Source organism: Hyaena hyaena, unplaced genomic scaffold (genome assembly GCF_003009895.1).
Source record: "Hyaena hyaena isolate Hyena2069 unplaced genomic scaffold, ASM300989v1 scaffold_171, whole genome shotgun sequence".
Lineage (NCBI taxonomy): Eukaryota > Metazoa > Chordata > Mammalia > Carnivora > Hyaenidae > Hyaena > Hyaena hyaena.
Window position 1 is genome coordinate 1,963,012 of NW_024080803.1, and position 16,582 is coordinate 1,979,593.

The 16,582-nt window shown below is 44.3% G+C and overlaps 1 protein-coding gene across 2 annotated transcripts in view; it reads right to left on the reverse strand.

The window, feature by feature from the left end:
* NFRKB (nuclear factor related to kappaB binding protein) overlaps window positions 1-16,582 on the reverse strand; it is a 45,008-nt gene that overhangs the window by 4,080 nt on the left and 24,346 nt on the right. For both annotated transcript variants that reach the window (XM_039240246.1, XM_039240245.1), the window contains exons 14-26: window positions 15,282-15,361; window positions 14,908-14,954; window positions 12,293-12,353; window positions 11,702-11,876; window positions 10,103-10,209; window positions 9,580-9,703; window positions 9,294-9,373; window positions 8,934-9,154; window positions 8,554-8,824; window positions 7,315-7,527; window positions 3,955-4,722; window positions 1,030-1,136; window positions 84-219 (exon numbers count right to left, since the gene is read on the reverse strand). In XM_039240246.1, the coding sequence (XP_039096177.1) occupies window positions 84-219; window positions 1,030-1,136; window positions 3,955-4,722; window positions 7,315-7,527; window positions 8,554-8,824; window positions 8,934-9,154; window positions 9,294-9,373; window positions 9,580-9,703; window positions 10,103-10,209; window positions 11,702-11,876; window positions 12,293-12,353; window positions 14,908-14,954; window positions 15,282-15,361 (2,390 nt within the window). The remainder of the gene's footprint in view (window positions 1-83; window positions 220-1,029; window positions 1,137-3,954; window positions 4,723-7,314; window positions 7,528-8,553; window positions 8,825-8,933; window positions 9,155-9,293; window positions 9,374-9,579; window positions 9,704-10,102; window positions 10,210-11,701; window positions 11,877-12,292; window positions 12,354-14,907; window positions 14,955-15,281; window positions 15,362-16,582) is intronic.

Sequence of the window (16,582 nt, forward strand, 5' to 3'; positions counted from 1 at the left end):
GTAAATGAGCTCCTCAGCTAACAGCAAACAGCAAGAGAGCTTCAAGAGGCCTGGTAAAGCCCGCTGTTTGCCGGGGACCTTACCTGTGTGGCCTGGCCTTGCTGCTGAAGCTGCTGCAACTGCTGGGCAGTGAGGAAACTAACGGGCTTATTGCCGGCAATGAGCTTAGTCCCCGCCGGCATGGTGGTCAGGATGATATTGCGGCCCAACCCGCCGAGGCTGTGGAGGGAAAGCACCAGTGAGGCATAATGACAGGCAGGGTGCTATCTCTGGCCCAGAATCTGGCCGCATGTTTAAGGAAAACAGGGAGGTCTGCAGTTCAGTGAAAATTCCTGCATTCTAGACTGAAGTAGTGACACCACTTTTCTCCTAGCTTCTATGCTTCCCATGAAAAAAGAGCAAACCCAAAGGCCTATTATATCCTATGGCTCTGGATATAATGACCCGACTATCCACACCTCGATCAACAGAAATAATGAACAGGAACCCAGGAAGGTGTGTGTTTCAGACAAGAAACTCTCCCATAACTCAGCCACCTTGTGACCATCAGACTGATTTCGTCATGCCCCTTATCCCAGTTTAAGTTAAGACCAAAGGAAGCCCAGCCTCCCAAGCAAGACCTCCTCTTCAGAACAACACAGCACAGGGCTCAAATGTGAACAACAGGCCTTCCCCAACACCCACAATGGAAAGGGCCATCTGAGCCATATCACCAGCCCTCCCCATTCTAGAATGTCCCGTCCGCCTCCTTGCCTTTCCTCCACAGTACACACCACCACCCCATAGGGTATTTACTCTATTATTTCTCTCCTCACCCTACAATGTAAGCTTGAGGACAGCATGGATTTTTGTCTGTTTTAATCACCTCCCTGTGTCCCTACCACCTAATAGTAGATGTTCAATAAATACTGTTGGTGAGCACAACAAAGGAGAAATATCCAAGACGAGCCCCAGAACAACTAGCTGCCTTTCCACTGTGTGGCAAGGAGCCACCAAGAAGCCCCACCTGCCCATCACTATAGCACTTACTTAGCTCCAAGGTTGCCTTTGATGATGGGGGCTGTGACCACACTTTTGCCCTTCATAGGCTGGCTAATAACAGAGAGAGGAACTGTGATCCGAGTAGGCAGCTTCCCCTAAAGAGAAAACGAAACCAGGTTTCCAGGTTAGATAAGGAAATCACGAAGTGTCACGTAGAGGGCCGCAGAACTGAGGAGTGAGCACTCAGACACTCTCTTTTCCTGTATGCTGCAGGGTCTCGGTATTTGAGGTGCCGGTCCAGGCTGCCCTCATAAAACTGCCAATAGGCTGTAAGTTAAGTGCTCTCGTACTGTAATTAGGGAGCCTCTGAGCTGTGGTAACAGCTCCTCATTCACACTACCTAGAACAGCAACAACCATATATAACTACTGTCAGCAGGGTAAATATGTGCACTAAATCACAAAGGAAAATGTATGTTCACTTGAGCACAGTTAAGAGTCTGAAGTCCAATGACAGGCTCCTAATCATCCGTGTGCCTCCCAGCACCTGGCACACAGTTCTGAAGGAAGTGTGACGAAGGACAAAGGCACTCAGGAGTTAACAGAGTGCACAACTACTATTTCACTGGGGCGCAGGCTCACTGGTGGGGAGCAGACAGCAGGGCACACTAGATTAGGAACAGGTCACATTTTCCAGGTGCTTTCCATCTCTCCCAGAGATAAGAAGTTAGTTAAGGGACATTAATAATAAACTCAACCAAGTGAAAAGTCCAACCCCAAAGGCAATAAGGCCTAAAAGGAACAAAACAGAAGCTGATCAAGCCAAGAGGCTTTGGGGTTTCAGGATGGCAAAGATGAGCTCATTGCATCACCTGTTTTTAGACTGCCTGCTTTTTAACCCTTGGTTGGTAATAAAATTTATATACAGTAAAATCTCAGGTGAATCTAATTTTAAGAACTGATTCAAGAGGAGTATTTGCTAGCATACTAACAAAAGGCATCGACACTTCCTTTGAGCAAGCTATTTCTAAAGAAGCTGGGCCCTCAGGTGCAAAAACTGGGTCACAGGTCCCCATACCAATCTCCACAGTTTACTCATAATCTGTAGCACATCAGAAAGCACTGAGAAATGTCAACAGACAGAAGAGTACCTTGAGATAGATGGTGCCTCCAGGTGGATTTCCTGATGGTTTTCTTAAGAATGCCTCAGTTGTGTCAAACGTTTCAGACCACCACAACACCAACCAGAATCGCCCCCCGGTGAACTGGCCTAACTAGCTGACTAGATGGGAAAAGAATGACTGCTCACTACTTTCCACCCTTCATATGCTCTCAGGTTCAGGTGCCCCTGGCTACTATCTGTGTGAGAATGGGTCAAGAGAAAAGTGCACCAAGTGCACTATTTCCTCACTTCCTTAATTTCTATAATATGAGAACCTAAGCAAATATTTCCTTTTAAGCCACACTATGTTTCAGAGTTTGTTGGCTGGTTGGTTTTACTAATGTTCTCCTTCGTCCATCACTCTGGCTTTTGTCCAAATAACTGAGGTTTTATTATACAGCCTGCTTAGGAAATGTAAAACTGTTTTATACTGTCCGTATGCACCCCACTGTACAGAACAGTACTCCTTATCCAGACACTAAAGGGTAGAAACACACATGCACCCAGAAACACACCTATGTTGAAATGGGAATCTGCTTTATGATAAATGTATTTCAAGTTAGTGGACAAAGAATAAACTAGTCAATGATGTTGAAACAAAGAAATACAAAATGAGATATCTACAACATGCCATTCACAAGATATATTTCAAATGGATTATCAATTACACTTTTTCTAAAACTCTGAAAAAGTTATGAAAATGAAGGCTATTATCTTTATAAGCCTGGAGTAAGAATGGCATAAGATGCAAAACCTAGGAGCCATAAAAGAAAATGTTGATAGATCTAATCAGATAAAATACCTGTAGACCAGGCTCCATTTGCAAGGTTAAAAAATGACAAGCTGGAAGAGAACACATTTTCTATACGTACCAAGAATTTATATCCAGAAGATATAAAAAGCCACCCAAACATGAAAAAGTCGAATACCCCAGAAGAAAAGTGGCAAAGATTTATTCAGCGCTGGAGAGCACATGCCAGCCTCCATATAATTGATGCCCAACTCCACTAAAGATCAGGGAAATGAAATAGAAAAAGAACTCTCTTTGCATCAGTAAGATGGGTACTTAAGTTAAAAAAAAAACAAAACACAACTAAAAAAACCAAGATATTCAGCACTGGTTAGGGTATGGGGGAAACAGAAGAGCTGCTGATGGGAGTGGAAGATGGGTGGGGCCTTTTTGGCTGTACAACTCTAGTTATCACAACCTTCAGGAGGTATACCTGACCCATTCTACTTACGCCCCAGAAATACTTTAATGAGTTCATTCATGGCAGCACTGCTCTTTAATAGTAAAAATGTATCCTTTAACAGATGAAAGGATAAAGCACAACCGTTCCGTAGATTATCATGTATCATTAAAAAGGATGCCATCAACATCCATGTAGGATCTAGAACAATCCCCAAAACATATTTTTAAATAAATAAGGCAATCCACAGAACAGTATACACATGAAGGTCCCTCACAGGGATTTCTGTTTAAACTGTGCATGTACAGTGTAAGAAAATGTTCAGGAAAAGGACCAAAAGGATAAATGCCAAAATACTAGTAATTAGCCCTCATGAAGGAAGAAGTAGAGAGTGGTGAAAGAAATTTTATCTTTTACTCTACGTACTTCTGTAATATTTTAATCATTTATGAGAAAGTATGTATATGCTACTTCAGAAATTTGTTTTGTTTCAAACAAAAGAGCCTCGTAGGAAATAAGCCTGTTTGGGTCAAATAAGGTGACACAGACAGAGTCTACTTTCCATTCCTCAAAGAAAAGTTCCCCAAGCAGAAAGGCTATTCTTCCCCACTATGTTACTCACAGCCTGGGACGTGGAAACAACTGTGGTGCTGACAGGGACCTGCCGCACAGCAGAGGCTCCTGTCCCGATGTTGATGGGGGTGCTTGCAGCCCCAGAGGCCACGGCCACAGTCTTGGATACGGCAGCATTCATACTGGGCAAGGACACTGCTGAAGTATGGACAGTTCCAGACCCACTGGCCACTGAGGACCCTTGCTTGGCATGGGTCGCGACTGTGATGGTCTGGCCTGCTTTGGGGGGCATCACACCCAGGCCCTGCACGATACGGATGGTGGCAGCTGGTTTTGCTTCCGAAGAAGCCACTGTGTTTTTCCCCTTCTGGTCTGCCACACTCACACCAAGTGCCGGCATCAAGCGAAAAGCTGAACTTGAGGCTTCTGTTGGCTTGAGGTCAGGAGTCACTTTAACCACGGTGGTACCTGTTGGAGCGGACGAAGGGGCACTGGCCGAACTGGCCTTGGCAGGGCTATCCGTTGCATGGACAGGATTCGAAGTGACGTGTAAGGTGGCAGAAATGCCTTTGCCCGCAGTGCCGCTTCCTGTCCCAAAGAGGTCCTGGGTCAGTTTGACTGTGGTCACCTGGGACTTGGCCAACGTGGCCATCATGTCTGGAGTGATTCGCAGAACCGTCTGGCCTTTGGCATCTGTGGTGATGGAAGAAGGTGGCAAACGCAATACGTCCTTACCCTGGATACGGAAGTTAGTGGCTGTGAGTGGAATGCTGTTGCCTGCCTGGGGCTTCACACCGAGCTGCCCAGTGATTGCCACCTGGATGGGGAAGAGACAGCACTGACAAGGGGATTCCCAGTGCTCAAACAGTTATGAGTATGAACAGACAAACCTCCATTTCGTGGGTACGTGTGTTTCATACATTTTTCTAATTTTTTGTTTTGAAAACTGATAAACATTCAGAAAAGTAGAAAATAGTATAACAAATCCATGTACTACCACTCAGCTTCAAAGTTACCACTTGGCCAATCTTGTTTTATCTGTCCTTCCCCACTTTCTTGGGCTGTGCGGGGTGGGGGTGGGGGGCCTGGACGGAGGAGCTGGAAGATTTTACAGTAGGCCATTATATAGCATTTTGCTGATTAATACTTATTTATGTGTTTTCAACCTAGAAAAGGACTTTTTAAGTTAAAATAATAGTAATAATAATCACCTACACATTAGACCAGATGGACTTAACAAAGATCATGGAACATTCCATCCAAAAACAGAATACAGATTTCTCTTTAAGTGCACATGGAACATTTTCCAAGACAGATCACACATCAGACCACACTCAACACACACACATAAAAAAATTCCACCTATTATTACCCAAAAATTACTTACAAGTATTTTCTAATAATATGCATTCGGATATCCCCAACTGTTTCAAAAATGCCTTTTATTTATAGTTGTGCTGATCTTCAATTTTGGGATCAGAACTATGGCACAGTGGTCAACCATAGGCTTCGGAGCCAAACCAACACCTATCGAAGGCCAATCTCCCGTGTGTAACACATGCACTCTCTAGCCTCAGGGACTGTCTGCTGCATGAGAAATTTCCTCTTTAGTGACCACTTCCGTCAGAATGCAAACGTTTTTTAACATTTCCCAACCTACATAGAAGCAGACCCTCCTTCAGTCCACAACCCCCCACCAGCTCCTGTTCTCTGCTCTCTTCGAAAGCATAATTGCTTAAAAATTGCTTACATTCCCTGTCTCTGCTTCTTCACCTTATATTCTCTTTTGAATCCATCCCCAAACAGCCACGTATCTGCTGGGCCCACTTATTACCTATAACCAATGAGTGATCAATTTTTAGCTTCATGTCATTCACATCTTCATGTACCCATTATAGGTGCTGACTTTATAAACACTTTTCACTTGGTCTGTATTTCAGTCTCTGCACCCCAGTATTTTCTTCTATCTCAGGAAATGATATAACAATCTACCCACTCACTCAAGCCCAAAGCTGTGGGGCACACTCAACTCCCTTCTTTCAACAGACCCCACAATCCTCTCACCAGAGAAGAATCACACCAGCTCTATCATCAACCCACATCCAGAATCCCAGCACTTCTCCTACCCCCAAAGACTACGCACACAAGCCAGTTAACAGTTGAGGATCTGGACCTGCTGCGACCACCTCCCACCTGGCTTCCCTGCTTCTGCTCCTGTCCCCTGAAGCCCATCCTATGCAGCAGCCAGGATCTTCAAATGTAAACTAGATCAAGTCATTCAGACTCACATCTTTCAATGGCTCCCCACCACATTTAAATGAAAATCAAAGTCTGACATGACCTAACCACAGCTAACCTCTCAAGCAACTCCCCCCAACCCCAGCACTTTGACACTTGCTAAGCTGTATGACTGATGGCTTTCCTGTTGTTCCTCAAGCATGTTACTAACTCATGGCACTTTCACTTGCTACTCTCATGCCTACGCTTTGTCCCCAGATGATCAAAATACAGCACACTGACACCATTCTTCCCCTCAGACCTTCACAGACTACCTTAGCTCAAATGGCATCTGTGTCACACTGTAGCCCTTCCCCTTTTTACTGATGTTCATAATTCTTCCTATACCTGCCCCGAAGTGGTTTTTGTCCCCTAGCCCTACGAGAAGATGAGCCCACAAAGGCAGGGATTCAGTCTGTGTCATACACTACCATATCCCCAATACCCTGGACAGAGCCTGGCAAAAAGAGCATTTGGTAAGTATTTAACAAAGAAAATGACATTACTTTACCATTATATGGTTCCATTTCTTCATTTATGAAATGAGAATAGCAAAAGCGCCTATGCCATGCTGTTAGGAGGATTCAATTATTTAATATCTATAAAATGTTCAGCACAGTGTAGGCACATGATAAGCACACCTATCATTGCTATTTTGTCTAAAAATTCTTTGTTGTTGTTTTTACAAGATTTTATTTTTAAGTAATCTTTGTACCCAATGTGGGGCTCGAACTCACACACCTGAGATCAAGCCCCCCACTGCCTAACCATTCTTTGAAGTTCAATTATCATCTGTGCATATTCACAACCAGGAAAACAGAAATGTATCCTACTGTTACTGGAGGTAAACAAAAATGCCAACCAAGTATATAACGTCACACCATGAGATTTTCACTAAATAAATTCACGAGACGTCTACTCCAAATCCAGAAACTCAACTACTAAATGCTGAATTTTGGGGGAAGAAACAGGGGAAATCTTTAGCATCTGTGAAGCCTGCACTGCGTTGGTGGGAACGCACCATTGAAATACCCACGAACTAAAGATTAAAGATCATAAATCATTAAGATCTCCGACTATTCTTTCCTTTGGGAGAAAAGATTTGGATCCACCCAGAGAGATTTCCACTGACCTGCTTGATAATGTTCTGTCCTGTGACGTTCTGAATGACAGCAGCTGTGGAAGCACTCGGAGCAGAGCTCCCAGGAGAACTGGTGGCCGGCTTGCTTGCGGGGCTGGCTGTGGCAGGGAGACTTGTCATCGTGAGCCCCGTCTGCCCGGGTCCAGGCCGCTGCACAGTGGCCGCCGGAGTCTGAGCCTTGACTGGAACGGTGGCCATTACTGTCTGATTCAAGCATGAGGTGGAGAGCTCAATTAAGTACTGAGATGCAGCCCGGCACAGTGAGCTGTCTCCAGCATGTGCCACTGCCCAGGAAGTGTTCCCCTAAGAGAACTTCTGCTCTATCAGTGCTCATTACACTCTAAAGTGGACACTGTGGGGCACCTGGGTGGCACAGTCAGTTAAGCGTCCGACTTTGGCTCAGGTCATGATCTCACAGTTCGTGGGTTTGAGCCCTGTGTCAGGCTCTGTGCTGACAGCTAGCTCAGAGCCTGGAGTCTGTTTCAGATTCTGTATCTCTCTCTCTCTGACCTTCCCCTGCTCACGTAGTCTCTCTCTCTTTCTCAGAAATAAATAAAACATTAAAAAATTTTTTTAATAAATAAAGTGGACACTGTAAAGTTCTATATGTGTGGAGCACCATAATTTTCAGAAAGCTTTCACATTTAACATTCCATTGTATTCCTACATATGGAGAACAAATATTATACCATTTCACAGTAAAAGAAACTGAGGCAGGATGTAAAACTCTTCTCCAAAATTACCCAACTAGTTAGCAGCATGGCTAAGATGAGAGGCACAATAGAAAAGGCCTGAGATTTAGAATCACATTCCACCTCCATCCACCAGGGTCCTGACGTTACAATCTTGGGTAAATCACTAAACTTCTCAAAAGTCTGATTCCCAACATGTAAGATACAACTTAAAAATATGTACTCAGGGGCGCCCAAGTGGCTCAGTTGGTTGAGCATCTGACTTCGGCTCAGGTCATGATCTCACGGTTCATGGGTTCAAGCCCCATGTCAGGCTCTGTGCTGAATGGTTGCTCAGAGCCTGGAGGCTGTTTCAGATTCTGTGTCTCCTTCTCTCTCTGCCCCTCGCCGGCTCACGCTCTGTCTTACTGTCTCTCAAAAGTAAATAAATGTAGCAGCAGCAGCAGCAGCAATAATCTAACACTCCTCAGTGCTCACCCAGCGTGCCCACTGGGCCCATCAGACCACCTCAGGGTTTGGGTCTGCCGTCCCCGTTTACCTGCGGCACGACTTTGGTCTGAGTAGCAGTGGCCGGAACGCGCATCTGTGGTCCCGCTGGCATCTGTGGCAGTGTCTGTGTTGGCCCTGCTGACTGCTGAGTGACAGCAGGAAGGCCAGGCTGGGCCACCACCCGCACCTGAGGCAGTCCAGCCGAGCCAGAGTGGCTCACGACACGGGCGGCTGCCTGAGAATTTGGAGGAGTCTGGCTAGAAGCCGGGGAGAGCATTGTTCCTAGCTGTGGCATTGTGGGTGAAGACACCAGAAGAACACTAGGAGGAAACGGGGGCAGGGGGACAATTAAAAAATAAAGCAACTTAAGCTATACATACAAAAGGTCTCTGGAGAGAGAAAGCTGGAGAGAACAATGGAAGAGCTTACCCTGAGCTAGATTTTGCTGGTTCTGAGACAGGAGTAGGGCCACTTTTGTTCACTGAGGACACAGGAGGAGGAGAGATCGGAGTGGCAGGTAGAGCCGGAGTGGTGGGGGTCACAGGTGTGACTGGAGTGGGTGGCATGCTGGAGTCACTGAGGCTCATCTGGCTCTGCTCAGAAGGGCCACTGCTGAGGACCTTCAATGAACTCTCCTTGCTACCAGACTTCTATAAGCAGAAGGGAAATTCAGGCACGGTTTAGCAAAAGTGACCAAAAGACAGCATGGTTCCTGATGCACGGAGTTAGGTAAGGCCTGGCTGCCACCATCGCTGACACCACTAAGGCAGCTCTCAGGAGGTCACTTACCACTTTGGATGGAGGCTTGGGTTTTTGCTGAAGGGCTTTTCTGGCTTTAGCTGCAGCTGCTTGTGCTTGGTGAATCCGCTCTGCAAACAAGAGTGGTAAGTTTCAGCAACAGTTTAACCTCAGCACGGTAAGAAGGGTAGTTTCGCTAACAGCCAAGGCCTTACAGGTTGCCTCGCCAATGGTCTAAGCCCGGCCTCTAAAGTCCTATCCTGACTGAACGTCAAAGCAGAATGGAATTGGGGCAGTGACTCAGAAGCATCCCTAATCCAGTCAGAGCCTCACACACCAAACTCCTCCTCGCTCCGGTCTCGATGCAGGTAGATCCACAGCTTTCGGCCAATGTCATATTTCACACATGGGTCTTTTTCATAATGCAGCCGATCCAGGGCTCCGCTCACTACTGTGTTCACCTGAGCCCCAGAACAAAGTGGAAAAAGGACAAGTCAGATTCAGACACCAGGGAAAAACCACCGGGTGTGAGTCACAGATCCTATTTCAGTCTGCTGGCAGTACTGCCAATGGCTCACTGGGTCACTAGGCAAAACAAGAAACATGGCGACATTCCTGGGAGATTGTGCTGTGCCCTGAAGGAGACAGTGACCTAAGAAGCTGCAGCAGAAGCAGTAGGAAAGTGCAGAGTGACATTTGTGCTCCACAGACTGCAAGGGTCTTAGGTCATCACTGTTCACATTTCTCAGGACCTCCTTTCCTTTTCTTCATTCACTTTTATGAAATCATCATATATTTCTTTGTACATTTTCTTAAAACTGTTCTGGAAGAAAACAACCATCATCTCTTTTCCATCCTACCTGAGTGCTGGTGACATCTGGTGCCAGAAACTGGGAGTCCTTGAGCAGCTCACAGATCTCTGCCCGGGTACCTTCTCCGTTAGGCAGCCGGGCTGCAGCATCCCGAACTGATGACATCAGAAAATGGAAAGTCCAAGAGTCAGCAGGGCTGCCACTGAGGAGCACTGTCCCTCTACCTGCTCTCTGGGGAGCAGCTCACTGAGGATGTCTCTCTCTGCCTTAGTCAGACTCAGCACTAAGTGGACACTGCCCTCTGGGGACAGTTACCTACACTCTGGGCCAAGACTGAGGTCCATGAACTCGGGTGGGGAAAAATTACATATCTAAAATTTAGCATTTCCTTCAATTATGAGCAAAGGTAACAAACTTTATATTGGCAGTGATGTGATGTTGTGACATAAATCAGTATTTTTGTATCACACACATCACTACTATAGTGATCAGCTACTGTAGACAACTCATGATACCAATTCCACTCATCAATATTTGGAAATTAAAGAAGCTATATTACCTGCTACTAAAGGTTGTCATTTCTGCACCATATATTTAACATTTTGATACACATTTTAATTCGACAGATTTCTTATAGAACTCTTTTAAGTTTTCTATTTTATTCATTTAAAGACAAAATCCTGGGGGCGCCTGGGTGGCTCAGTCGGTTGAGTGTCCGAATTTGGCTCAGGTCATGATCTCATGGCTCAGGAGTTTGAGCCCCACATCAGGCTCTGCGCTAATAGCTTAGAGCCTAAAGCCTCCTTCAGATTCTGTGTCTCTCTCTCTGTGCCCTTTCCCCACTTGCATTCTCTCAAAAGTAAACATTAAAAAAAAGAAAAAGACAAAATCCTAGAGCACCTGGTTGGCTCAGTCAGTAGAGCATGCAACTCTTGATCTTGGGGTTGTGAGTTGGGGTTGTATACCCATGTTGGGTATACAAACTAGTTAAAAATAAAACCTTTAAAAAACATAAATAAAAATAAATAAGGACAAAATCCTGAGATGAAGTCTGCGGGATTCAACAGACTACCAAAGAGCTTCATGGCACAAAAAATGGTTAAAACCCTCATCTTTAAAAGAATCCATCTACGGGTACCTGGGTGGCTTAAGTGTCTGACTCTTGATCTTGAATCAGGTCATGATCTCATGGTTAGTGAGATCGAGCCTCCAGCTGAGCTTTAAACTGACAGTGGGATTTAAGCCTGCTTGGGATTCTCTCTCCCCACCCCCCCTCTGCCCTCCCCAACGTATGTGCTCTCTCAAAAAATTAATAAAGTTAAAAAATATTTATGAAAGGAAAAATAAATCTCCTCTGCTAAATATCCATTTAAAAACAATATAAAATAAAATAAAAGAATCAGTCTGGAGGAAGCAAATTCCCACACTTAATGCTATTTAGCTGGCCTATAAAAAAATTCCTGAATGAAAGTAAACATGAGCCCAAAATGTCAGGGAAGAAACGGATTCTTGGCCTCAATCTCTGGGGGTAGAATTCCCCTTTCATGTCCCACACTCCAAGGCCTCCTAAAACTACATTTGACCCTCAAAGCCCTTCCAGGGACTGGGAGAAACAGCTGATTAGAGAAAGAAATAGATGGCACATACCAAGAGACAGGATGGTGACATAGGCAGGCCGGTCAGAGCGCAGTAGGGAATGCTCCCGAGCCTTGTTGAGTGAGGTCTCCTTGTCAAAAACACCCTTCACAGGCCCCACTACAGACTCAAAGCCATGCATGCGAAAGGTGAACGCTTTATGGGGCTGGCTGTATCTGTAACGCTCCTACCAAGAGAAAGGGACAAGGCTCATAAGTCAGAATTACTGGGGTTCTTTCTAATGCTCTCAAACAGCAGAAGTTCGACCCAGAGAGACTAAAGGGAACAAGCTATTCCATTAGGAATACTGAGGCAACCAGTGGGAAAAAGGTGGTCGCCAAAGCCATAGTCATTACCAAAGGCATAGAGAGATAAATGTAAAATGTATTTTGCTATCTGGAAGAAAAACCCATCAAAACATTTCTTATTCCCTTTCCCCACACCATTTCCACTCTCGGCAAACAATCTCAACCAGCAGAATATCTAAGGTTAAGGGTGTGAATTCCCTCTAAGAATTTGGACTCAAGGACAGTCATGCTCAGAGTCTTCTAGGCATGGCCACATAGATGCAGAGATTTTCATTGGGTTCTAGGTATTTCTTACCTGTTCCTGAAAAACTCGTTTCTCCTCCCCCGTGCTGGGCCGCACCACATAGTCAGTTCTTCTGTAACATAAAGAATTTTGTATCCATCACCCATTCTCCAGCGCCCAGAAACCATTCCTTTGCACCATGAACAAAATGTCCCTTCATTAGTACTCTGTTCCCACAAAGGTCAAAAGTCCACTTGCCAGATCCTAACAAGTAACTCCTGTGCTTCCAAAAATTACTCGAGCCATAGAAATCCAGAAAAGTATGAGGTAGTGATTCAGAGGCTGATGTTTTTACCTGTTTTCACTACTGTTGCTAAGCCCCATCTATTGGCAACAAAAAATTCAGCCTTAGAGGAACAAAGGACTTTAAATTTGTAATATGACAATGGTGGTTTTCAGCTTCCAAGAGAAACTGAGTTCTACAACTCCTGTTACATAAGGACTCAGTTCTGCTGACCCTCTGTTCTGGTGTTCGGGAATCTAAAGAACCAAACCAGACCATCAAAGCAATACAATAGTTAGAAATACATTCAACCAAGGAGGTAAAAGATGTGTACACTGAGAACTAACACTGAGAACTATAAGACTTTGATTAAAGAAACTGAGGAAAACACAAATAAATGGATAGTTTGTGTTCAGGGATTGGAAAAATAGTGTTAAAATGTCCATATTTTCCAAGATCACCTATAGAATCAATGTAATCAAAATACCAATGCCATTTTTCATAGCAACAGGAAAAAAAATCCTAAAATCTATATGCAACCACAACCAACCTCGAAGAGCCAAAGCAATCCTGAGAAAGAACAACAAAGTGAGAAGCAGGACATGTGAAGACTTCAAGCTCTATTACAAAGTTATAACAGTCAAAACAGAACACCACTGGCATAAAAACAGACACATAAGCCAATGGAACAGAATCAAAATACCAGAAGTAAAGCATTGTGCATATGGTCAAACCACTGGCTCCATATTTGACAATGGAGCCAAGAACATTCAATGGGGAAAAGATAGTCTCTTCAACAAATGGGAAAACTGGATATCCACATGGGAAAAAATGACTTATACCATTCACAAAAATCAGCTCAAAATGGATTAAAGACTTAAAACAGGACACCTGAAATTGAACAACTCCTAGAAGAAAACACATGAAAGAGGTTCCTAGACACTGACCTTGGCAACAATTTTCTGGATAGGACACCAAAAACATAAGCAACAAAAGCAAAAATCAACAAGTGATACTACATCACATATAATCTTCTGCAATAAAGGAAACAACAAAATGAAAAGCAACCTACCAAATGGGAGAGAATATTTGCAAATCACGTATCAAAACCACAATGAGAGATCACCTCACCCATTAGAATAGCTATTACCAAAAAGATAAGAAACAAGTGTTAGCAAGAATACAAAGAGAACCATTGTGCACTGCTGGAAGGAATGTTAAACTGCTTCAACTGCTACACAAAGTGTATGGAGATTCCTTAAAAAATTAGAACTATCGTATGATCCAACAACTCCAACTCTATTTCCAAAGGAAATGAAATCTTGAAAAAAACATGCACACTCTTATTTGCAGCATTATTTACAAGAGCCACAACACAGAAACAACCTAACTGCCCATCAACAAATGAACGTATATATTCCTTAAGACAACATATGATTTAGCCATAAAAAAGGAAATCCTACCATTTGCAACAATATGGATGGCCCTTGAAGGCATTATGCTAAGTGAAATAAGTCAGAAAAGACAAACAGTGTATGATCTCCCATATGTAGAATCTAAAAAAAGTCGAACTGACAAAAACAGAGAGTAGAATAGTTATCAAGGGCTGGAGGATGGGGGAAATGAGGAGAGACTGATCAAAGAGTATAAACTTGCAGTTAGAAAACGAGTAAGTTCTGGGGATCTAATGCACAGCAGGATGACTACAGTTACCAATACTGATTGGTATACTTAGAAGTTGCTAAGAGAGACCTTACATGTTCTCACCACAACAAAAGAACTGAGAATTATGTGAGACAATAAATGTTACTATGGTAATCATTTCATAATATATACATGTATCAAAACAATATGTTGTACTTCTCAAACTTAAACATTATTATATGTCAAATGTATCTCACCAAGGCTGGGGGTAACAAAAGGGACCACACCAGACTGGAAACAGTCACATAACATGATGTAATATAAAGAACTCAGGATTAGAGGTCAAGAGGCTTAAATTCTATATCAGCTCCTATCACTAACCTTTAGCAAGTCACTTAACCTCATGATTCAATTTCTTCACAGGTAAAATAAGAAAGATTAGATGAATCCTTCTCAAATAGGAACTGAAGGAGATTTCGGGGGAAAGAGTAAGCCCTCCACAAGGCAGATTACATCCCCATCAGAGACTCCACTATGCAATCCTCCCCCAATTCAGAATTCTCTGCTCAGAAAGCCACTCATACTTAAGGGAGTATGCTGCCCTTTTCCATATATTAAGGCAGGTAAGAATCAGTGGACTTCTAGGACCTTTAAAGTTGACTTCGGCTCTAACATACTAAGAAATGTCAGCAAAACCCGTGGCAGTACCTTCAACTATAATTTCACGGAAAACCACCCACCATTAAAGTATTATACTCACACCCGAGGAACAGGTGTTGTGGCATCTGAGCTGTCTTCATTTTCTTGCTGGAGAAAAGGAAAACATTAACAGGTAAATGGGTTAAAGAATTCTGACTAATTTAAGGGCTCTGGAAACCCAGTAAGAAAGATCTGGTATTCCTTTGTTTTCAAGTTTATTTATTTTGAGAGAGAAAGAGAGTCAGAGTGCATGCATGTGCCAGTGGGGAAGGGGCAGAGAGGGAGAGACAGAAAATCCCAAGCAGGCTCTGTGTTCAACATGGACCTTGATCCCACAAACTGTGAAATAATGACCTGAGCTGAAATCAGTAGCCAGCTGCTTACTGGACTGAGCCACCCAGGCACCCCAGATTTGGTGTTTCTTTAAAACCTTACCTTACAGAAAGCCTGGTCTTTGGTTTCTAGCCATAGCTGAAAGAGTGCAGCTAATTCCTTCTCATTATCTTGGGACTGGCCTATCAGAAAAACAAAAAGGTGAAGTAATAACAATGGTAATAAACAATCTAAGGTATTACTCAGAATCCCACTTTTTCCTGTTCCACAGAAAAAACCCATCAGGACCTCTGTATATACTGTCCCCTCAGCATGTACTGCCTGGACCACCACTTCTGGATGTCCCCTAAGTAAATCATTCATTCCCTAGGTGTTTGCAGAGTAGCCACTGAATGCCAGGCACTGCATGGGCTAGGGATTAGTCAGTGAACTCAGTCTCTGTTCTCATGGAGTTTACAGTCAAGTGAGAAAAGAAGACATATTAATAAAATCTCAGTGGTAGGTGTCACAAAGGATATTATGCAACCTTACTCTAAAAAAGTTACCCTATCATGGGGGGGGAGGTCAGAAAAGACTTCTTCTTGTTAGTGGGTCAACGGAGGCATTCTACAAACTGGCACAGCAGTAAAAAGGCCCCAGGCAGGAGAAAGGCTTGCCGTAAGGCCCCTTGTCCTGCCTTAGAGAGATGAGAACCTCACTCTGCGCCCTTCTCCCCTATCACTTTGTTTAGGATCCTATAGAGGCACCCATCAAATGATTGTCCCTATGTCTCCTGCCCAGTCTAGAAGCCACAGAGACCACCAGCACTCACAACAACTTGCGGGAAGAACAGAGCTGCCCGAGCCTAGCCTTCTCAGAGGCAGCTGAGATGACACTTCTGAGGACTCTTACATGCTTTCACTAGTCAATGTACAGTACCGTCATCAGCAGAAAGTGCTGAACTTCCTTACCCTGGGAAGATTCCTCATACTCTGGCTCTGCCTTCTAGAAATGCTTCTCCATAATCAGTTTCCCTATAGCCTTAATCCTATTCTCACACCACTCCCTCCACATCCCTGCCTGGTGTGAGGTCGGCCTCTCCCCGGTCCTTGGGCCTTTGGGTGTGGCAGCCACCTATTCTCTCGCAGCCACGCCCTTCCGAGTGAAGTTCCTCCTTCCATCCCATAACTGATGCCAGACTATTCCCCACTAACTCTTCTGGAAAATCAAAATAAAACAAAAGCCTGGTCCCTAAGGCTCTTAGCATCCACCTGTTCCACCCTGCCCTCTGCTCCTCTCAGCTGCTTACCTAGTCCTTTCTCGCAAGGAGCTCTGGCTCACCTGATGCACCAGTCTACTCCCTGCCATCACGCTGGGCAACTGGCACATCCATGTGGATGGTACAGCCAATATCCAAACCCCTT